The 14,260-nt window shown below is 41.4% G+C and overlaps 1 protein-coding gene across 1 annotated transcript in view; it reads left to right on the top strand.

The window, feature by feature from the left end:
- The window catches only part of LOC109859174 (transcription factor AP-2-epsilon), a 63,837-nt gene extending 50,502 nt beyond the window's left edge, over positions 1 to 13,335 (top strand). Inside the window, exons 6-9 of the mRNA XM_020437175.1 lie at positions 3,406 to 3,524; positions 11,287 to 11,428; positions 11,577 to 11,748; positions 12,204 to 13,335. Coding sequence (XP_020292764.1) covers positions 3,406 to 3,524; positions 11,287 to 11,428; positions 11,577 to 11,748; positions 12,204 to 12,341 — 571 coding nt within the window. The 3' untranslated portion in view covers positions 12,342 to 13,335. The remainder of the gene's footprint in view (positions 1 to 3,405; positions 3,525 to 11,286; positions 11,429 to 11,576; positions 11,749 to 12,203) is intronic.
- Positions 13,336 to 14,260: the final 925 nt, after the last annotated feature.

Raw genomic sequence — 14,260 nt, forward strand, 5'->3', positions numbered from 1 at the left:
GCGCAGAAATCTGGAATATTTTTTCTCGTCGCGCGTGTATGAGAGAAAGATAGATAGATAGAAAGAGAGAGAGGAGAGAGATTACGCGCGAGCCAATCAATATTATTATTATTATTATTATTATTATTATTATTGTTATTATTATTATTATTATTATTATTGTTATTATTATTATTATTATTATTATTATTGTTATTATTATTATTATTATTATGTAAGCAGCGATCGTCGCGGAGTTTTACTCGACGACATGCAAAAAAACAAAAACAAAAAATGAATAACATGTACCGGCGACAAAGATATATCGCGTATTATTCTCGTCTAAATCTCTATTCAATAATTCCGATCTACTAATTTATCGGAGCGAGCGACATTTCGAATTAATATATCATCTTTTTCAATCGAGCCCGAGACACGTCGCGCAAGCAATGACGTGCAAGATATACCTCGACGGATTTAAACGCGGATAAAAATGAAATAATTCAAGAGTTTTTCTTTTATTATCGCAAGTTTTTCACGTCGTACATCCTGTTTTTTTTTTTTTTTTTTTTTTTCATCGCACATGTTGCATTTTAAAAGCTGCGATGACGATTTCGATTCTCGCGGATAATAAAAACAAAAAAACTATCGAGTTCAGAAATTTGATAAAAACGAGAAGAATACAATAAATTCGACGCGGAGATTATTTGAGTGAATCCTGATCGCGAAGCGATCCCGCTACTTGCTAATATCCCGTGGCGTATCCACGGTCGCGCGATTAACGACGCCAGTATACGGAGAAGACGAGTGTCTCGAGCAATCAGGGGGAGCGAGGAAGAATCTCTTCCCGGGAAGATTCTTATCGGGCCGAGAGAGGAGGGTGCGAATCTCGAAACGGAAACCCCCAACGTGGACGGGAGAGAGACGCGTCCGAAGGGGTAGGGAAAAGAGAACGATCCTTCTTCGGAACAAGACTCCGTAATGAGTGCAGCGCCGTTCTCGTCACGTACACGTTTCACGGAGAAACGGAGATCGTCAACGCGCGCGCGATCGTTAACGTAATAAAAATTACGAGAACTCGATCTGGTTCGCGCGCGCAAAAAAAAAAAAAAAAAATTTGCGATCTTAATTGTCAATCGTTTTTGATTGGCGTTGCCGCTAAGTAACTGCGAGCGAGAAATAACTGCGTCGTTTCCTGTTGTGAGAGAGAGTTTAATTTGGTCGAATTGTATGTCGGGCTCTCGATACGCCTGCGTCCTGATATAATCGGTGACGATCGCGGTGGCTGGAAACCAGTTTGCAAATCTCTCACGGTCTCCCGAGTTATCGAGCGAATTCCGATCACGGAGAATATAAACAAGACGCGCGGGAGAGTTGCGCGGGTTATACACAGTTTTGAGGAAAATGGACTAAGAGCACGGGGAAAAGAGGGGGAGGGGGATGATATCGATATGTACATATTAAAAACTCCCGTAGCGGTAAAACGCTTTAATTATCGGATCGAAGCGAGAGAGATTACCGGGCGGAGAGACCAGACAGCGCCGAACAAAGGTAGGCGATACGCATTAACCGTTATAACAGGCTCGGATGATGGATGGACAGGGTGTGTGTGTGTGTGCGTGTTGTGAAGGAAGTTGCCGGCTACTACCGCGCGGCGGTTACCCATTTGTTTTGTCCCGTATAAAAAAAAAAAATTTACTTCGCAGTTTTGTTCGCCGGATTGAAACAATTTTTTTCAATGTGCGAGTGATGAAGTCCCGTCGATAGACTTCGTTCGTCGGTCGAGACGAACGTAGGATTGTGTCTAACGTGCGCGATTTAAACGCGAGACGTACGTAAGAATGATTGAAACTTGTTAACGCAGAAGGATACACATCTCGCCGGCAAGAAAGGCTCCGTGTAGAATCGCGCGATGCGCGTCTTGAAAGAATTCATTGTAGAAATCGTCGCGTGCAATTTTCTCCGCGCAATATCCCCCCGACAAAGAGACGCCACGGCGTTAACGAAGCTGCTTCTGAAGTGAATAATCCTTAATTCTAATCATTTAATCGAACGTAAAACGAGAGAAAGAGAGAGAAACATCCGCGGTCGCGCACGGGTTGCTACGTACCGTTAATGTTGATTGAAAAATCGTCATTTAATAAAAGAAGAAATAACGTGCGTGTGCTTAAATGATATAAACTTAAATTCTATTAATAATTCAATTAACAAAAGAAAAGAAAATTGTTCGACTAATTTTCAATTTTCGACTGCTTTTAATTTATTGCTCTATACCAAAAGTTTGTTGTTAAATAAATTTTTATTCAATTTAATATACGCGCAAAGAGAGAGAGAGAAAGAGAGAAAGCATACATTTATTTAAGCGCCCTGGGATATATTCCCTCAGGCGCAGTAAAAATTTACAATAGTGCGTAGATGAATGTAAGTGTGTCAAAACAAAAGAAAGAGAGATAAGCATAAATACAAAACTACATAATATGAAAAGAAAAAAAGAAAGAAAAAATAAAATAAAATAAAATAACAATATAAAATAACAGTGTAGAGAGAGAACAAGTGTAGAAAGAGGGAGAGAGAGAGAGAGAAGGATATTGATTGATTGTTGCTTTATTTATAACGCGAAAACCTTTTCTCAATCGCAAAACTTTACAACGAAGGTAAATAAAAAAAAGAATAATAATAGATAACAAATACAATTAAATTAGAATGTGAGTAAAAAAAATAGACAGAAAGAGGAGAAGAGAAAAGAAATCGATAGAAATCCGTATCTTCATATCTGCGCCTTGAATAGACTACTATAGTGCGAACATAGTGTTCCTTTCAGACTCCTCGATCCCATTTTACAAAACGCGCACGAAACAGGTACGCATCCTCGAACGTACGTTGCTCCGCGCTCGTTCGTAGTCCGCGTGCCGCGACAGAGAGAGAGAAAGAGAGAGAAAGAGAGTTGCTCAATCGCCGATGACACATGCACATAGTCGCGGATTATGCTAATCCACTTGTATTTTCCTTCTTCTCCTCCTCCTCCCCTCTCTCTCGTCGTCTTTCTTTTTCTCTCTCTCTCTTTCTCTTCGATTCTATCTTTTTTTCCTGGCGCATGATCGCACAGTAAAATGATTAATGAAGAAGTTCCGTTTCGAAATTTCTCACGCGCTCACGTCGTTCGCGAGTGGGCGTGCGTTTGAATAAATATTACACACGAACGGTAGAAAAAATAATTAATTGGACGCGCGCGGCGGTTCGAGTGTTATTTACCTTACGGGTTAAATTCTCGATGACGTGATCGCGAGATCGCACGGGTTGTGCTCACCCGGGGAGAGAATCGACTATCGACTTTTTTTTTTTATTCGATCGAGAGTCGAAGAAGCAGCGAACGGCAGCGAAAAAAGGAGCATTGGAAAAATGTTGTTTCTCATTCGCCTGTTGCAGAGCAAAATCCAAAAACGGCGGGCGTCTGCTTAGGGAAAAGCTGGAAAAGATCGGCTTGAATCTGCCAGCCGGCAGAAGGAAGGCGGCCAACGTCACGCTCTTGACATCTCTGGTGGAAGGTGAGTGGTTTTCTTCGAGAAACTTCGATTAAAAAAAAAAAGCAAAAAAAAAAACAAAACAAAGAGATTCGTAGAGAAAAAAACACTTCGCTTATAAATAAAATGAACGCTCTTAGCGCGCGCGAATGAATGAACAAACACCGCATTCGCCGGGAAAAGCCGATATTAAAGCTTTTTGCGAAGCGCGCATATCCTCGTAAAATCCCTGTTATTACAACAATATAACGGCAACGAAAGCGCATCCGCACGCTCGTCTCTCATGAGAGATGAAGCGCGCGATGAAATCATCACATCTCGTTGTTGAAATAAAACGCGAAACTTCATTCCAGCGGCGGCGATATAGTGGCGCGCGTTCTTTTTCTTCATCGGTTTAATGACACCTCTGCATCAATCGTTCTTCTCATTAGCAACCGGTCCCCGAGAAGCGTGACCGTAATTAAATGGGAAAGTTAACGACGTATATCGGTTTCGCGAAGAGTCCGCGTAACATTGACGCAGTTTCTGCAATCGTTTGTAACGCACATTCAGCATCTGATTATAAACTGTCAATAAAGAAAAAAAAAGAAGAGACTGAATCATCGAGGACTCCGGGCGATTCTGATGTCTTTAAACTATTCGCGATGTAAATACCGCGCGTATAAACGCGCGGGATACCTATTACAGCGATGTTGCACAAAGATCGATTCGCGTATCGAAAGTTTATCGGGCGTTTCTTCGCTATATCGAAAATTTAATAAGCGAGCGCGTTAGAGAAATATTGTAACAAACGTAACGCTTCGCCGACATTATTGCCCTTCCTCTCCTTCCCTCTTCCGTCGTAATTTACAAAAGAGATTACTCTTTCCGCTCGCGTCTCTTTAAAGCTTCGGTCGTTTCTTCTTGTCGTGACTCGGTAGAATTACATTCTTCGCCACGACGCCCACTTGTCTCGTAGGGCAACGGTGATGAAATCATCTCGTGTGTGCGCGCGCATTACGGCGAATTTACACGGGACCCCGATGATCATCCGAGAAATGAATCATTCGGGGTCCGACGAGCGAATTTTTGTGTTTAGACACACGCAACACACGTCCGGAGAGTCTCGTGAGAAATGAAATATCCCGTCTGACAAGCGTAAAATATCGTGAAAAAAAAACAAAAAACTAAATATATATAAACACTAATTTATCGCGCACAAAATGTAACGTGTCAAACCGATTAAATCGCAGATTAAAATGCGCGCGCGTGTGTAAACGTAATTAAGATAAATGTCCCAGACATGCGGCCGAACGACCGGACAGCTATCAAAAAACTGATTGTTGGACATGTAAATGTTAAATATACAATAATTTTCACTGAAAAAAATACCTTCAAATATTTTTGAAGATATATATTTTTAATTATTAATTAACTATTTTTAATTTTTAATATTTTTGATGCTTTTGCGACGTGTTGTAAAAATTCCTGAAAATGGTCTCGAACCGCGTGTCATTTTTATATTGACATAGACGTTTCAGTTTATTTCGTGAGGATTCAAGAGCAACTAGTTTCCAAAGTACTTTGTTTTAATTATTTCTTTAATAAACGGTCATTGGAAAATTTATATCGATATACTGGCATATCGTACACAGTGTCTACACTCTATATTTTATTAATTGGTCGCATTCAGTTTTATTTCTAATTAATGTCGCTCTCTCTTTCTCTCTCATCCGCAAAGATAGAAGACATTTTCAATTTTCTCTTATTTCCGCGTGTAGGGACTTTTCCCGTCTGATTTACCCAATTCGAATTGACTCTCTTGGTCGGACGATCGTGAAGAAAAAACGCGCAAACTCCTTGATCTTTAACGACCGATCTTTGTTCTTCCGTGTTATGACAATGAGCGCGAGGTTTTTTGTTTCGTCGAGGTTAATCAGATAGAGAGAGAGAGAGAGAAAGAGACTCTCCTGATGTATTCTTCCGAGGAACGCTTAATAATAACGAGCGCGCAAACAAATGTGCGCGTACACGCACACGTATCTGCCAACGATCGCGTCTAATGACGCGACTGGAAGTTTGTTAGAGTGTTGGCGCGGACGTTGATTATAATTTATGGTCCGGCGCGCGGAGTTAGTCTTTCATAAAACATCGGTCGTGAATTTCTTTTCCGCGTGAGCGGCAAATCCGTCCCGATAAGGTGGCGATAAATCGCATAAAATCCCGGATTAAGACACGAAAAATTTCAGATACGAAATTCGAGTTGCGTCGCGATCATCCCGCGCGGGATGATAATAAATTCTCATTGTTTTCATCATCAGGTTACGTACCACCTATTGCGCGCCGAACACGCCGCGGCACGTGGAAGAAACCACCGCGCGCGTTATATTCCGCAAAGCGGTGCACGCGCGCGACCTGGTCGATTCGCAACATCGAGCGTTAAAGTCGAACATTATATCGCTGCCCCCCCCTCGCTCGCGATGTTGTTATTGCTCGCCGCGAATTAATGTCACTTTCAATAAACGAGCGCCAAGTCGGACCCGAGGACAAATCGTGTTTTCTCTTCTCTCATATTAATTCCCGCCTTTTCAATTGTGAACGTGTCTCGGGGATGAAAAACGGCATGTTAAAAACGTTGAAAGAAAATTGCTGATTTATCGCGCTTATTAGCCGGTGACGCGGACTCTCGTTAATTCTCTCTCCTCTCCGCCCCGGTCTTTCCGGCTGAATCGACAACACAAGGGACCAAAGGACTCTTTAAATATGTATATCATTTTCCCATTTGCATACGCATCGTGCGAGCGGTCCGCTCGGGGAGGAAAGATGGGGTTGGGGGAGAGAGAGGCGAGGTACACGATCACTGTTATTAAGCGATCGAAAATCGCTATAACGCATTCCGGTAAATATACGGATTCGCGGCGAATCTCGACCCGGTTTTCTCTTAATTGATACCCCGAGCCGCGCGTCGTAATGACAAGAAGATGTTTCAATGGCGGCGGATGAGGTAATTGACGGCGCGTCGCTTCGCGATACACTTGCGCGCGGATTTCGGCGCAAATTCTCGACGATGTGGTTGATTTATTTAGACCGTTGTTACGCAATTTCCAAAGAGATAGATCGATGTCTGGATCAGTTGTCTTTGGATGATGTGTAAGAAGTGTAAAATAAATCTAAACTAGATCCGAGTTAAATTTTTCAGCTCAGGATGTTTCTGGCGCAAGATGTTTGGTTGGCATCCTCCTAGCATGTGCAACATACATTCACGTGCACTTGTTTGTGAGTTTCGAGAATATTCGGTACGAGGCTTCGAACTCGCGCCGGCTCCTCGCACTATTCGTCGCCGTGCCGATCAAGTCGTACATGCGCACTTCGGAGTAAGTTCCTTTTGATGGAAAATCGCTCAGTTGTTCTTACACGAGTAGCGCGGTATTGCAACAAGATTTTGTATCGAGAATAACTGTTTGAATTTTAAAAGGAAGTGACCCAAAGAACCAATGGTCCACAGTTGGCGGTGGATTATCAAATAAGTTAATTTAATATAATTGTATATAATAATTTAATATAATATTTGTATATATAATTTAAAATGTATATATAAATGTATATGTAATTTAATATAATATTTAATATAATATAATATTTAATATAATATTGTCTTTATATAATTATCAAAAAATTATTTGATAATCCACTGCCAACTGTGGACCATTTTTGGGTCACTTCCTTTCGATTTGAATCGCCGTATTTTTAACTACTTATTTGTTCGAATTTTGTGAAAATACACACCTAGTTGTCTCATATATAGTGTGGTTGTTTAGTGCCGTCTCCTGATATCCTGTGAACAGATAATCGGCGCGGTACAGCGATCAACAACGTTGTATATTACAAAAATTACGCAAGAGAGGCATTCTTAAATTTTCTCTTGAAATCTTAGTGTTTTTTCCGTACTTTTTCTCGCGGAGAGCGACGATCGCTCGAGATAAAGACACAAAAAAAAAACGACTGATCTCTGACCGGCAAATCGCACAACGTAAATTGCAGATTAATACGCGGACTACGAAATGAATTAACATATTCGAATGTGTCTCCGTTTTTTGTTCCGCTTGCGTCAATTCCTCTCGCGCAAACACGAGCGATAGCGCGGATGATGATGATTTTTTAAATGACGTAATGCGATAGTGTCAATTCAGAGCGCGAGAAGAGTGTAATTTGACGTAGATAATGTGTACGCGCGTACACGTTATATCTCGCGATTGCGGGTTCGCGAAGTATGTCTGCGGATATATACAAAAAAAACGCGGAATGACGCGCGTTTTTGACGTGAGAGAGAAAACAAGACAACAAAATGTTCGTTCTTGACGTATGTATAAATTAAAATCACCGATTTCGTCTAATTGGAAAAGCTCTTTCGAGAGCTTTTGCGTAAGAGAAATATCTGGAACAGAAGAAGAAACGTTGACAAAAACGAGGAGGAGTACGCGGCGAAAGTGTGGGAAATGACGCGCGAAACATACGGATATATCCGTACACACACACGCGCGCGCGCACACATTATCGCGATTCATACGTAAATCAGCGTCCGATTCGCGACACGCCCACGCTCTCGAAGATAAAAAAAAAAAAAGAAACCGAATGGTTTAAAAGCTATAGATGACGAGATTGTTCTACATAAATTCCGGACAGGCCGTACAAGGATATTCGCAAAAAGTGACGGCGTACTTCACCGCAACGAAAGTGGAACGAACAAAAGCGACTGTATAAATTTTTATTGCTCTCCTTCGGGGTTTTTTCCATTTTTTTTTTTTTTCGTTTTCGCGTTTCGCAACGTATAATACGCCGCGAAATATTGGATTAGAAAACAGGGACGAGAGGAGGAAAGGGGGATGGCGCAACCGCGCGCAATCCGTAATTGTTGCATCGGAGAACGCGCGCGCGGAGGATACGAGGAACGCGTATTTTAGACACATTACACGCGGCCGCGCGCGTCGACCGCAGGCCGCCGACTCGTTGTAAAGTTTAAAGTTTTATGAAACCGCAAGGTATATGCCCCGAAGAACACGACCGACCTCGGGCACGCGGAAGAGAATTCCCGAAATCCACCTCGCGGGGTTCGATTATCAGAACGTATAATGGAACGTGATTTGCGGTCGGCACGGCCGAGATGGTGGAGCGCATCACATTATTGGCTATCGTCGTAACAGAGTGTGTTCGGAACGAATAAGGTTATTCTATTATCGATTCTATCTCTCTCTTTCTCTCTTTCTTCAAACGGCACGCAAATTTCTACCAACATTATTTCGACGATAATCCCGACGATATTCCCATCCGGTGGGATTTGCGCAAAACAATATTTAAAAATACGAGAGAGCGGAACGTTAAATATTTGACACGTTAAATATTTGTTTCTCAACGGGATATTTTTTTCTGACACAGTAATTAATATTTGAATAGAAATCCTGCGAAGTTCGATTTCACCTCTTTCCGAACATCCCGCGCGCAGGTACATCGCCGATGTCAACGCGTGTTCTTCGGTAAAAAAAAAAAAAAAGGAAAATTATTCAGACACGCAATTAAGCGCGTTTTCGCGCGGTCGATATTCTCGCGTATCGGTTTGCGCACAAGCTCTTTTTGATCGATTGCCGCCGCTGATTCGCGCGCGACGGTGAAGTCGTCAAGCGCCTTAGGTATAACGTTCATCAATTCGTACGAGTCATGTTGCCCATTCGTTCTCATTTACTCGCGCGCGCTAATCGGAATCTTCTATCTGCCGAGCTCCCTTAGCGGCAATCTCGCGGCGTGCATCTGCGCCGAGAGAAGAACCTCCCTTCGCGTTTTATTGAGTCGTACCCTCGTTACTCTCAATGCGCGCGCGGCGCATTGCAAATCCATTGACATTTTTCACGAAACGCTTCGTGTTGCGCGGAAAAATGGAAAATCTTTGCGCGAAATCTCCGACACTTTGTGTAGTTAAATCCCTCTCCCTCCTTTAAACGGAATAAAAAAGCGGCAGTAGAATTTCTCACGGGAGGATAATACAAACGCGCGCGATCGTAAACGTTTTTTAAAGAAAATTAAACGGGAGTGGAGAAAAATGAAGAAACGTGCACGCGGAAAGCGCGCGAAGGATATGCAAATTCGCGCGCGGTAGGAAGTTGGTTGCACAGAAGACTAAATTGCAGCCGAAACGACCTGTTGCACCTGGTGGAAAGGGGTGGAAATTTGCGCACCGCGCGTCCAACGGGCCGGTTCGCGAGATAAGATCGCCGATAGTTAAACTTGTGTACCGTCGACTGTAACGCGCGCGCGCGCGTCCGTTCTTGTACTACAAGAATCTTTCGCGGCGGGAAATTACGTTACGGTGCGATATCTGCGTTAATAAAATATCGCGCGAAACTACTTATTCGACGTTTCGTGGGAGATACGCGTTATGTAAAGAGACCTTTCCAACCCAGGAAATTGTTTCCCTTTATCAGTTCGAGTGGCAACCGCATTTTTTTAATCGACAAAAAACTGTTGCCTCTTTGCTTTTAAAGTCTCTTCTTTATTGAAACGGGAGAATAATGAGATTACGTAAAATCGGCGCGCGAGATCTACCACAAGGCAACATTGTGCAACGTTTAAACAACATAAAAACATCGCGGCCGTTCAGAAACTATACTTGCGCGTGCGCAAGTTATTATGGGAGTTTCCCGTTTCACTTAATGTTCCCCCTCGTTATTTTTTTTTCTGTTCTTTCCGTTTGGTCGCGACAGCAATAAAAACGTTTTTATTACAAAGTATTACGACAGGTACGACATAAACACGTGGGATCAATGCCGCGTTTATTGCGGTAACGATGCCCGCGACTACGTACCGAACTATAATTTATGTTACATAAAACAGATCTACGATGCACGGCAAATGTGTACACTTGGAATTACGGGCGTGTTGTGTGTAACAGTAGTTCACCGGTAATTCGTAATAGCGCAATTACGCAGAAAGGGACGATGTAGTATTTTAATTTTTTTTTGTTTTTTTGTTTTCGTGGGAGAAACGGAAAGTTTTCTCTCTTTCTCGAAGAAGTGTTACAAGATCTTCGAATGTAATTAACTTAAATCATGTACGCGAATATGTACGTACAATCTCGAGATTTTTCGAACTACAAACGCTGCTCTGAAAAAGTCAACCTCGCGCAATTAAGTCAAATTGTTTGCACAATGATTAATAGCGACACACAGCCGAGGGGGAGTGCAAAAAAAAAAGCGCGGCATGCAATATTTTTCACATGCGCTGAGTTTTACGCGACGATTAAATTTTACGAGGTCGATGATGTATTTTCGATCTACTACTGAACAAAAAAAAAAGAATGTGGCATATATTAGACGCGCGAGAAAAAAAAGAAAATATTCCGAATATAAATTCTGAGGCAATTCAACGCCCGAGGCCGTGTGTGCAAGGTCCGCGCGCGCGCGCGCAAATCTTGCTGTCGCACGGCCATTACGTTGAGAAATTAGAAGGCCCTGTCAGTCATACCTGCGACGGTACGCGCGCGATCTCATTATTTCTCGCATCTAAATTAAGTGCCGCGCAGCGCGTTTAGCAAATCGCTTCGAATATTACATTCGAATACATAAATAAACACCATCTCGTCCCGTAAATTATTCAAAATACAACCGCGCGCCGGAACCCTTGGCGTATATAATAAAATTCTCAGGTGTGATTGTGTTTTTCATCGACCGTTATGCATATATTCGCAAGTTTACATAATGGCCGAGAAGTGCGCGCGCGCGCGTGATCACGAGGCTGACTGTCTTTTCGTCTTTTTCAGGAGAAGCCATTCACCTTGCCCGAGACTTCGGCTACGTTTGCGAAACCGAATTCCCCGCGAAACAAGTCGCCGAATATCTTAGCCGGCAGCATTGCGAGCCGCAGGATTCCTACAGGAGAAAGGAACTTCTTCATGCCACCAAGTAGGAGAATGATATATTACCGATACTTTTTTTTTCTTTTTGAACGCATGCGTCTTTCCCTCCTTCCGGTGGCGGGGCTTTTATCACGGCGTGAGAATGCGAAAATCCGACCTGATCGAAATTTTGAAAATGTTTCTTGCGTTCGCAGACAAATCACCAAAGAGCTGATGGATCTTCTGAACCAGGACAGATCGCCGCTTTGCAACACGCGGCCGCAGCACATCCTCGATCCCAGCATACAGAGACATCTCACCCACTTCTCTCTCATATCACACGGATTCGGAAGTCCTGCGATCGTAGCTGCTCTAACAGCTATACAGGTAAAAACGCGCGATAAAAACGTCACTTGTGCTTTCCGCGGGAGAGAACCCTCAACCTTCTCATGTTGCAAAGTATAAACGTTCCTCACTCCGACGAGTACCACCGATCGGATTTAATAAAGACATAATTATATAACAATATTTATATACTTGGTAAAGTTGGAAAATAATTAAAAATGTCAAATTTAAAAAAAAAACCTAAAACATTGAGAATTGTTATGATTAAAAATTGACACATTTACTAATCATTTCTTTTAAAAACAATTATTAAGTTTATTATTTCTTTTACCTAATCTATAAATAGGAGGAAAGTAAAATTTTACTAAACAATTTTTACTATTTTACCAAAAGTTATCTCTCGGTTCATAATCCCTTTCCGCAGTTTCATAATCTCTGTTCAAAGTAACCGTGAAAAAACGCGTTGAAAACGAGTTCTCCACGATTTCGTGTTACAGAAGTTCCTAAGCGAGTCTTTGAATCATCTCGAGAAGATGTATCCCGGGAACGGTAGCGGCGTGACCAGCAGTCAACAGTCGAATCTCGACACGAGTAAGAGCAAGGACGGCACGTTGATGAACGACATGAAGAAGTGACGCACGGAAGACCCGCCTACCTCGAACGTGGTCACGTCTATCAGGCACTCATGGCCGTACAACTGAGCTTTTTCGTGTGTCGCCACTCTTGCGGAAAGCTCGCAGTGGACCACTGAAAACAAAGAACGCGCACCCGCATATATACATATATATATATATATATACATATATATATATATATATACATATTATATATATATAAAAAAAACAATACGCGCGGGCGCGTCACACGCGTGCGGGTTATTCGCGCCTGGGACGTGCCACCGTACACGCCGAGGTTGGCTGGTCGTAAAAAAAGAAAAAAAAAGCTTTCTGTAGGCAATTTCGACGCGCAGTCTGTAAAATGTGCAATCGGGAATAGTAGTTTGAACGGTATATAAGAAAAAACAGGAGAGAGAGAGAGAGAGGCGAACGGTTTCCCTCCCTCCCGGCTCTCGTAAACAGAGCTCGCCCGGAAAACAATAATGGAGGGTGAGGGACTCACAACTCTTTGTCGCTGGTCGTCGTCTTTGTGAGAACGGTTTCTTTACTCGTTCATTTCGTATACTCTGTGTTGCGAAAATGTGTATTTTATTTTATTTTTTTCAAAAAGCTTTTGTTGAAGGAAATATTTCGCGAACACCGAAAAGCTTTCTCTTTTCTTAGCTTTATTTGTTAACAGTTGCAATTCGATTGTCATTATTGCATAATGACATATGTGGATCTTACATTGTTGAGAAAAAAAAGACAATTTTTGTAAGTAGACAAGAGCGAACGTATCTCCCGAGTACATGCGTTTTTAAGTTTTAGTGCGTGGCTTCTTGCATTTAGATCTTCGGTTCTGTTCCAAAGAGTTTATCTAATTTAAGAGAGTTCCCGCGCGTGTAACGAGAATTCTAACTTTTAGCCATCACGTGACGCTGAAAAGATAATTACGCAAACTAATCATCGTTTTTTTTTCTTTTTTTTTTTTTTTCCAAAGAAACAAACCCGAGATACAAAAGTGATCATTACACAAGATACGCGCTGCTAAGATCTGTGAGATCTGTGTTTGTATGAGAAAAAAAAATACAACTCGCCTTTTTAAACCACCGATGATTCAGCATATCGATAGACTCGTTTCGTTTCACGTTTGCAATTCGCAAATACGTAAACGGAAGTACATAAGTAATGTAACACACAAATAGCGCCCGCACACGTTGTTGTTGTTTCTTATACTCTAAATATTTTGCCAATTTTACTGAATAAGAAGCATAAGGTTAATCAACCTTGAAAAATAAATAAAACTGAAGGAGATCCGTTAATGAAAATTTTCATATCCTCGCTTGGTTCTTTACATGCGCGATTGAATTATTCCAATCGGTATTGGAGTAATCGATCGGTGTTGGAAAAATCGAACAAACATTCCATATGATACTGAACTTACGTCAGAGATAAATGCGACGAGTACGATGTAAACTGTAACAACAAGTAACAAAATCAACGCGACAAAAAGATATAAAAAGTGTTCGAGAGTCTCTCTTGTATCGCGTCCGTTGATTTTTGTTCTTATTGGAACGATTTCTCACACAGAAAATCAATACAATTTGCCCAAAAACTCGCATGAAGATACTTTCGTGATCCCCTCCCTCCGTAAGTTTTAACGATAGTTGTGTGGAAAAGACAACAAAAACTTAGTGCAATTGTTAATATTAATTCAAATAATTTTCCTACGATTATTATTGCAATTCAAGAGCATCTATATTTTTTAATTATTAATATATATAATAAAAATCTGCAATAAAAAGAATCCGAATCATATTTCTATGTAATATATATATAATTAATTTACGCGGAAAAATTAATATTTTTTTTTTTTTTTTTTTTTTTTTTTAAAAAATTTTTTTTTTTTTTTTTTTATTCTTTTCTTTTTCACAACGAAAATGGACTTGTGCTTCATA

Source organism: Pseudomyrmex gracilis, unplaced genomic scaffold (genome assembly GCF_002006095.1).
Source record: "Pseudomyrmex gracilis isolate BER0280 unplaced genomic scaffold, ASM200609v1 scaffold_245, whole genome shotgun sequence".
Lineage (NCBI taxonomy): Eukaryota > Metazoa > Arthropoda > Insecta > Hymenoptera > Formicidae > Pseudomyrmex > Pseudomyrmex gracilis.